This window comes from Rhinolophus hipposideros (assembly GCF_964194185.1).
Source record: "Rhinolophus hipposideros genome assembly, chromosome: 6".
In the NCBI taxonomy this organism is placed as follows: Eukaryota; Metazoa; Chordata; class Mammalia; order Chiroptera; family Rhinolophidae; genus Rhinolophus; species Rhinolophus hipposideros.
This window is the reverse complement of record NC_138052.1, coordinates 17331771-17341123: the sequence shown is the minus strand read 5'-3', so window position 1 is coordinate 17341123 and position 9353 is coordinate 17331771. Positions and strand designations below refer to the sequence as shown.

Genomic DNA, 9353 nt, shown 5'->3' with positions numbered 1-9353 from the left:
TAAAAATTACAACTGGCTGCCCTTTAATAAATAAAGTTATTGTAAAGATTTACATTTACAGAGTGAAAAGTGAATACATAGCATTTCAAATTCAATTTTGGAAGTACTAATAAGTACTGACTCATAACAATATACACTAGCTACTTTTTTAACTGTCCATCATTAGCACCAATGAAGATTCAACAAAATTACCTTTATTCCCACATCTCAAAACAATTCTGCAAATTCTTTGTGAAGTTTAAGTATAGTCACAGACCTTAAATATTCACATTGTTTTCTATGTCATACTGAAAATAAGTTCACTACTTTTCTGGATATTCTTTACAAAATCTTATTAAAATTCCTGGTATTATCATCCCCAATTATACAGTAGCACAACCACCCTATGTAGTTTCACATGATTGCTCCTTAGAGGTTTCACATCTAAATTACCAAGAACAAAACCCTTCCCTCCCTAATTTTTGCACTCAGCATAATTCTACACTAGTCCTTGGATTATGTACCACTGTCAAAGTATAACTGTATCAAAATTATCATGTTTGTGGATACAATAATATGCCATACAGAACAAAGTTACACGTAATGACAAAGATTACTAAAGTTATGCAAGACAAGAACAAATGTTAGGACACGCTAACTAAGCAATGTCTCTAGAAAGAGGCTCCTAGTATCCTAAATTCAAATAACATTGACAAAATAATAAACAATTAAAAAATTATAAAGCTACTGACAAATTAGGTAATTGCTAAATAAAAGTAGAGAATGAGATTAAACTCTCTAATATTTACAACTGCAACATATTTGAGTAAAATTACAATTGTGCACATATCAGTGGCTTTTTAACAAAAATAATTCATATACACAGAGGAAAAATTAAGACAGCTTTCAGTTCAACAGATGTTGAATTCAACCCATCTCAAAGATACTCAACAGATCAAAGATTTACCACAGAATAAATTCAAGACTCGCTCATAAACCAGAACCATATTACTGATGGTTAAGAAATTTTAAACAAGTCCAAGTCTATCGTTTATTCCTAAGTCAGATGACAGTGCAAATGTGACCTCAACAGGAATATACTGAGATGTGTGAACTAATGTAAAACCTCCAACTGCTGTTTACATGGAGGATGACCTTTTTTGCTTAGAGCTTCCTGAGAAGCTATAAATACAGGTACAATGCACAGTAATGTTTTCTTTTTAAATTTATTCTTGGAATATAAAAGAACTGAGAGAGCAATAGGTTTAGTTTTATTTTTATAAGGAAGACTGCATTTACTTGAAAAAGAAATATGGCATCACACACAAACACGCTTCAGGGGAGGAGTATGTTTAGGAATGTGGTGTTATTCTGAATGCTAGAGGACAAAGTGATCCCTGTTTACTGTTAAACTATGTAGTGTTAAAGTTACTTAAAAAAGCTTACTAATTCTTCACTATTTAAGTTTTGTGAATTCAGCTTTCAAATCACAGTCATCTACATAACCATTTATTAACAGCTCTGCTATAGTACTGCGACAAGCCAACATTTCACTGCACTTCACATCAAGAGTATGTAAACTTTATTTCTCCCTCTTCAAGCCTTCAGAAAATTAGGGGCTATTTCAGCAGCCAATCTGGTGAGAACCTCTGAAGGCAGAAGTTCAGTGCCTCGCCGTGTAAGTGACCTTCTGAGGCACTGCATACCCAACCTGGTAGTGAAGTGTCCTCTTCAGAGGTGTCCAGTAAGGCCTAGAGTTTAAGGTTAACATGAAAAAGTGCCACCTTTGCTTTAGATTAGTGATGGACTCTGACAAGATCAAATAAAGTTATTCTGTATATTGTTATACTTACAAGCAGCTCCAATCCTGAGTATTTATGGTAATATCTAAACATACAAAAATGTATGTACATTTTTCTCCACTTTCTTGTAAACAGTTTTCAGTATACTGTTTTATCCCTTTATCACTGAAACATGCAAATCATACATACAAGTATAAATACACAAAAGAAAACAATGACACTCATTCAAAAGCCAAGCAACAACAAAACATAGCTACAGTATTCAAATTATAAATAACAAATGCTTGAGGCATCTTATATTCCTAGAAGCAGCCAGCCATTCATCCTAATGTTCTTAGCTGCAATTGTAGAAATACTGAGTTTTGCACCTTCCATGCGTTTACAGTATTTATAACACTATCATATGTGGAGATAAAGACGTGTTTACTATAATCTCTTCTTTTCAGAATGAAGAATAAAGCAGCACTTACAAATATTGACACAGTGGCAGCAACAGCAGGTGTTACCACTGCTAGATCAGGAGGATTCCATTCTAACAACGTTTAAATTAAAAAAGGAAAGGAAAACGTGACCTAAACACGGGGTTACATGTTCATCCCTTGGGCACTGAGCAGCGAGTCCAGCATGTCGAATGTGTCTTTGTAGTCCATATGCTGGCTGTTTGTGCTGTACTCGTGACTGACATCAGGACCGTTGCTCTCCACTGGCTTCTTGTCCAGTTTCACGAGGGTGCTGAGATGTCCGTAGCCCACCTGGTATGTGACAGGGGGAGGAGGGGGTAAGGGATGGTTAAAAACAGAGTTGTGAGAGGATAGATACTGCTTAACAGAGGAGGAAGAACTAGATGAACTACCTGAACTTTTGGAACTTTTGCTCATTTTGGAGTGATGGTTGTGGGACGCATCATTGACATGCAGCTTCTTCCTGCAGGAGCTGGAACTAGAGGCAATGCCATCACTGCTCAGGCCAGCAGGACTCCTCAGCACAGGGGGTGGCAGTCCGTCAGCACCGTGCTTACCGCCACCCCCGCTGCCGCCACTGTGCGCGTGCGGGTGCTTGTGGCTGCTGGGGTGGTGGCGGTTGGAGGGGTGTTCCTTGTACTTCTCCTTATGCTCTCGGCTGACGTGGGGGCTGGAGTGCTTGCTCTTCCCACTGCCTTCGTCCGAAGAGCTGTGTCTTTCTGAGGAGGAAACCCTGATCTTCATTTTCAGTTCTTCTTTACTGGCACTTTTATCAGTGGGTGGTATTGGAATCCGTAATTTCAGAGATCCGCTTTTTTCCTTCTTCTCTGCCAAGTATTTTTCAGGCTTTTCTGCATTTGTGATGGGAATTTTCATTTTGATGGGAGAAGTCACAGAACTGCTGCTGGCTGCCTGGGGCTGCACGTGCTTGTGCGGCTGTTCTACCTGGGCAGCTATGGAATGATCCCGGACATCCAGATCCAGGGTTTCTAGCTTACGTTTTTCTCTATATTTATCTAGAGACATTTTCTGAGGAATCACTCCAGGAGCAGAAATGGGTCCATGGTGTTTACTGCTCCCTGCTTTATGAGTATATTCTTGCTTAACAGAAGCATGGTCAGCAATTTTGTCAGGCCTGTGATGTAATCCTGAATGTAGCGACATAGAAGGACCCTGCTGGAAGTTGATGTACTGGCTACCAGACAAAGACGCCTCCTGTTTCTGTGAATATATCTGTTCTGTCCTTGCCGATTCCTGATGCTGAGGCCATTCTTGGTGTGATGACAAACTGTATGAGGAACTTGACATTCCTGTTGCTAGCATTGACAAATTATCAGATGTATGGCTGTCTTGAACAGAAATATTTCCCGAATTTAGGGATACTGGTGTAGGGAATGCTGATGAGGATGGTTTCTGAAAACTTGGGTTTGTAGACACACCAGTAACACTATCTACTAAAATGGAATTCTGGACCAAAGATGAACCAAGAAGTGGTGTTTCTGATACTTGTCCATCTACTTTTGGTTTCCTAGCTGCTGCCTGACTAGCCTAATGAAATAAAAAACAAAAGAAGCAATGATAGTACAGGACCTTAATACACATTTCTTTGCTTACAAAAATTTTGTATTAAATATATGGAAATGAAATCAACTGAGGTTCAAGGCTTTATATTGCCAGTAAATAAATGTTTTATTTATAGGCATAAAAGACAGCTATAAAGAGCTGAAAGCACTCATTTTAGAATTAGATACAGGTTAAACTCTAGCCCAGCCATTTGAGAAATTTAACTTGTCTAGGCTTTTAACTTCCCCATTTGCAAAACGAGGAGATTATTTCCATCATTGTGAGAATTAAACAAGAAATTTATGAAGTACTTAGCAAAATCCATTGGATATAGTAGTTGAATAAACTATGAGTGTATGTAGCTTATGATACACTGTAATTATCTAGGAATACTGGAAATAAGAATATTTAACCACAAAACTTTGAACTGGTTAGCTATACAATTAGATAAATGGCAAACTGTTATTCTATTAAACCCTACCAATTCTCTTACCCTCCAGTTTCGAATCTTCTTCAACCTACTAGGCGTTTTCTCCAATATTTGTAGAAACTCATGTGTTAGCTCTAAAAATAAAATGTAAATGTATAACTTAGAACGTGCCTTTAGGATTTAAATTTCTTTTAAGTGGGCAATTTTAAAAAGGGACCTCAAGAGTTCATCTACTTCACTATCACCCTCCTATTCAACTTTGGCATATACAGAAGTAGACATAGCTCCGAACGAGTATTTTTAAAGAGGAAGCCTTTAAAAAAAGAAAATCAACCCCTGCCCCACACCTGATTTTACACGCTTACTCAGAAATTTGGTAGCATTAAAAAAAAATTGCCCCCAAACAGAAAATCTGTTTTAGGCAAACACCATAGTAATAATTGTTGCAGGCAAGATCCATCAATAGATTCTTTTTAAATTAGTGGGCAAAAGTTTGAGGAAAAAAAGGATATTCATATAACCCCTGCATACCTTCAAGATATTAATAATCGCAAAGAGAAAACAGTAACTTTACAATGGAGAAACCCGGCAGATACCACCTTAACCAAGTATCATGGTTATCATTACTAGCCATACGACGACGCATCAACATGATGTACCCGATAGGATGTACTGAGTAGGGAACAACCGTTTCTGTGGTATTCCTGCCAAAAAAACTGTGTAACTTCAATCTAATAATGAGAAAACTCCAATTGAGAAACATTCTATTAATATAAAACAGCTATTATTCTTCAAAGTGTCAAGGACATGAAAGAAAAGGAAAAGATTGAAAAACTGTCATAGATCCGAAGAGATTAAAGGGCACGTCAACCAAATGGAATGTGTGCTCCTAGAACAGAAACACTGGAGAGATCTGAGTAAAATCTGTAGTTTGGTTATTAGTATTATACCAATATTAACTTCCTGGTTTTGATAATCACGTATTATTATATATAAAATGTTGACACTAGAGAAAGTGGGTGAAGCGTATACAGAATATCTGTATTATTTTGCAATTTCTTTAATTTCAGAATTATTTTGATATTAAATGAAAAACATTCCTCCACCTATGTCATAACTTCCTAGCAATCAACACTATTAACATACCGTGTTTCCCTGAAAATAAGACCTAGCCGGACCAACAGCTCTCATGCATCTTTTGGAGCAAAAATTAATATATTTTACTTATTTTATTATAAGACCGGGTCTTATATAGTAATATATGATATAATATGACATAATACCGGATCTTATATTAATTTTTGCTCCAAAAGATGCATTAGAGGTGATGGGTCCGGCTAGGTCTTATTTTCGGGGAAACACAGTCTTAATAAACCACCCTGGTTATATTTTCACATCGTTTTTCTCCCTTAAATTTAGGATTAAAATGAGATGACCCACTTTTCCAAAGCGGCATAGTTATGAATTACAGTTTTCTACCCCAAAATAGTGTTCTTAATATAGTTATTGGCAACTCTTAAGACAAACATTAATATTAGTCTTGGCATCACTATATGTGTGTCCACAAGTTGTGACAACTAACTCCTGCTAAAGTTTCATGAGCTTTTGACCCAGTTAGGATGAAAAAAAACAAATGCCTGCACTACCACCTGCTCATTTGAAAAAAAGACTCCTTTTCTACTTGGACACTAATAAATCTAGCAGATAAATAATACTTGGGGGCACAACATTAACAAGAAATTGTTTGACTCAATTTCTTTAACAGCTTGGTTGTCAAAGATTAAATGCACATCAAGTTTCTGGTCCAATACCTGGTACTCAACTGGAATAAAATACAAGCTTTGGTTTTCCTTTCTCAAGTATCCTACTCTTAAATTTTATAGTGGAGGAAAAAAAGAATCTGTCAAATAATCAGTACTAATGTAACTAATTAACTACATGCACAAAAACTACATGCACGCATGATACTTAAAATAGAGGCCTCTCTCCCTCAAAGCTAATATACAGAAGAAATTCAAAATATAAAAAAAATACACGAGGGTTTGTTATTAATCATAAAAAAACCCACAAAACAAACAAAATTTATAGGTAGAACAAATACGAGCAAATGTTTTGAAACGGTCATTAAATGAATTATTTCAGTGTATATCGATACTTCAGAAACCATGCTAAAATTCAGATCTATTTTCAATTTTGTTACTGTATTTCTTTTGTAATCAAAGCAGAGAAGGCTGCTATATATTATGTAGACTTTAAAAATTAGTTGCAGGTGTAATATGTAGATATTTTTAATATGTTAAATGTCCAAGATTCCTATTCAGTGGCTTTCCAAATGAATAATGTACTTGACCCCTCTCAGAGTGGAATCAGAGGGTATTTAGGTAACCCCTGTCTGTCAAAAAAAAAAAAATCAACCCAACTTTACCTACAACGTAAGAGCAGGAGAACAGGCAAATTTTTTCAGTAAGCTTTACTTTAGTACCATGTATATAAACTATTTTTCTTAAGATTATGCCTACTTTATCTACTGACTACTAGATGGTGGCATAGATAACCTAATCTTCAAGTCACAGAAGAAAAAAAGCCCCCTACAGGTTTATCTTTTTTTGCTGTTAAACTTTGCTTTAATGTATGAATCACATTAATACCTCACATTATGTAAATATTTAAGTTGTTTGTGACTTTAAAACTCACTCCCAGTACACATTCCAATAAATTTATTCTGTAAAAACAACACTTTTGTTTTTGATTTCGTTTACAGTAAACTTTTCAACTACAAACCTTAAATACTCAAAAGACTTTCCAAGGATGGGCACAACAGGGAACCCCACTGCCCCAGCCAACACACTGTGGGCTTTTAGATATCATTTCTGGTCACTAAAGATGTCCTTCTGCTCCGCACAAACTTTAGCACTATATATATATATATATATATATATATATATGTATGTATGTATGTATGTATGTACGTACGTACGTACGTACATACATACATACACACTCTGGGAGAAAGTTTCCAGAGGGGGAAAAAAATCAGAAAATCAAGATCTAACAAAGAAGCCTATTTTACCAAAAGGGTAGGCAAAATTGCCAGTGGACTAACTATGACCTGCATCCTGTTTTTGTAAACAAAGTTTTACTGGAACACAGCCACACTCATTCATTTACAAATTGCATGACTGCTTTTTAGCTATAGTGGCAGAGGTGTGTAATTGCAGAGACAGCACAGCCCATAAACTAAAATAGTTACTATTTAGCCCTTCACAGAAAAGGGTGCAGACCTTTAAAGCAACATCTAAGATTTTATTGGAAGACCACATTCCAAAGCCACAGAGATCTCTCACTGTATGTGATACATGTCCTTAGTGGCAACAGATGTAAATCCTCTTTTCCCATTAGCTTCAATTTTGCGAAGGGAGCTGGGGAAAGCCCACAAAAAGAATTAGCTGAAAACCTAACATACAAATTTAGGTGTATCTGTTAAGTAAGAGTGTTACCTATTTCCTTTCTGAAATCTAGAGTATCAGGTTAAAATGTCTCAATTTCCAAGAATCTGAGAAATTTCTTATCAGGAGATCCCCAAATTCTAGGTTCATAATCTATGGTACTTGCACCCCCAATTAACCATGTTGATTCACATTTAACAATTTAAGGCAACAATGACACACTTTATCAGTGGAACTATACAGAGTAAGGAATGTTAGCCAGAAAACATCTTTAGCTCATTGCTTCACATCTTCTATAATAACCTAATACCTGACTTTGAGTCTACATTATTTTAAACTCAACGAAATTAGCACACTTTAAAAAGTCTGAAAAACCCCGAAAGGGCTTTAGATATTCAGTGGTGGTTAATATATGTTCACTTTTTTTCTTTAGGTTAATGAATCCTTATTTTCATCCTGTTCATTTGATCACGTAATCTACTTTTAAATTCTATTACCAAATTGTTCAAATGGAATTATAGTTATGTTTTTAAAGTCTTAATCTTTTGAAATACAAACTGAAATAGTAATAAATGAAATGATATCTGGGATGAGCATCAAAATAACTACAGGGGAAGGAAGGATGTTGGATTGGCCAGAATTAATAATTGTTCATAGTGAATCCCATGAACATATGGGATTCACTATTTGAGATTCACTATTTTTTAAACCTATATTCCCCAAATAAAAAGAAGTATTTTTAATATAAAAAAAAAACAAACTTATTTTCTTTACTTACCATCTAGTAATTCTAAAGTAACTGTAGGATCCACATATTCCCACCAATGTTTTCCATCAGTTGACACAGGAATCTCCCAATTGGACCATTTGCAAGCCAAATGAATGCATACACATGCTATCACTGTTGGTTTGTACTGAAGACAGAAGGTTGTAAGATGTAGACTGTTGTGGAGCAGGTTTGAAAATGAAGAGCCATATAAATTCAAATATGTAAAACAAACAAACAAAAAAACCAAACATTTACCAGTAAGATTAAAGAAAAAAACAGAATTATGAAGGTTTTCTTCTGTAAGTCTAGAGTACAAAATCTTATTTAAATTAAAAGCTAACACTATAGTTATAAAATTCTAGTACTAAAAACTCTATAGATTATAAACATTCCCCATACTCTTACTTCCCAGAGTATTCTATTAATATTAATATATTTAGTAATATATTAATACTAATATTAACATTTCTAAATTTTGCTTTTATATCTAAATTCAAAGTATTTTTATTTCTTTATAACAGAAGATATACTTAATATACTTATATTTCCAATAATCACTATATACAAATGTAACAGCTTTAACTTTTTTGTGGCTTTTTTTTGTGGTCATACTCATGGCAAAAAAATAAAGAAAAAGCAGAAGACTGTAAAATTGACAAAGTAATTTCAACATTGTTTTATAATCAGGGATTCTACCATGTGATGTGGCTTAAACATAATTCTCAAGTAAATCAAAGGGACTTTAACACTTATCTATGTAAACTCTGTCTTCTTTTCAGCAAAGCCATAGAGAAAACTTACCTTTCGCTCAATAGCTTCAAGTCCCAATGTTGCTAAATACTACAGAAATACTACCCTTCTCCTTCTACTATACTGGGCATATAACATGTCACAACTAGCCTT

The 9353-nt window shown here is 35.1% G+C and overlaps 1 protein-coding gene across 8 annotated transcripts in view; it reads right to left on the bottom strand.

Moving 5' to 3' along the window:
• Positions 1-9353, bottom strand: part of CCNT2 (cyclin T2) — a 41721-nt gene continuing 32368 nt past the window's right edge. For 5 of the 8 annotated variants that reach the window (XM_081052612.1, XM_081052611.1, XM_081052614.1 and 2 more), the window contains 3 exons: positions 8460-8623; positions 4299-4369; positions 1-3790 (listed from right to left, as the gene is read on the bottom strand). In XM_081052612.1, the coding sequence (XP_080908738.1) occupies positions 2366-3790; positions 4299-4369; positions 8460-8623 (1660 nt within the window). In that variant the 3' untranslated portion in view covers positions 1-2365. The remainder of the gene's footprint in view (positions 3791-4298; positions 4370-8459; positions 8624-9353) is intronic. The other 3 variants (XR_013993574.1, XM_081052615.1, XM_081052613.1) reach the window with 1 other exon arrangement.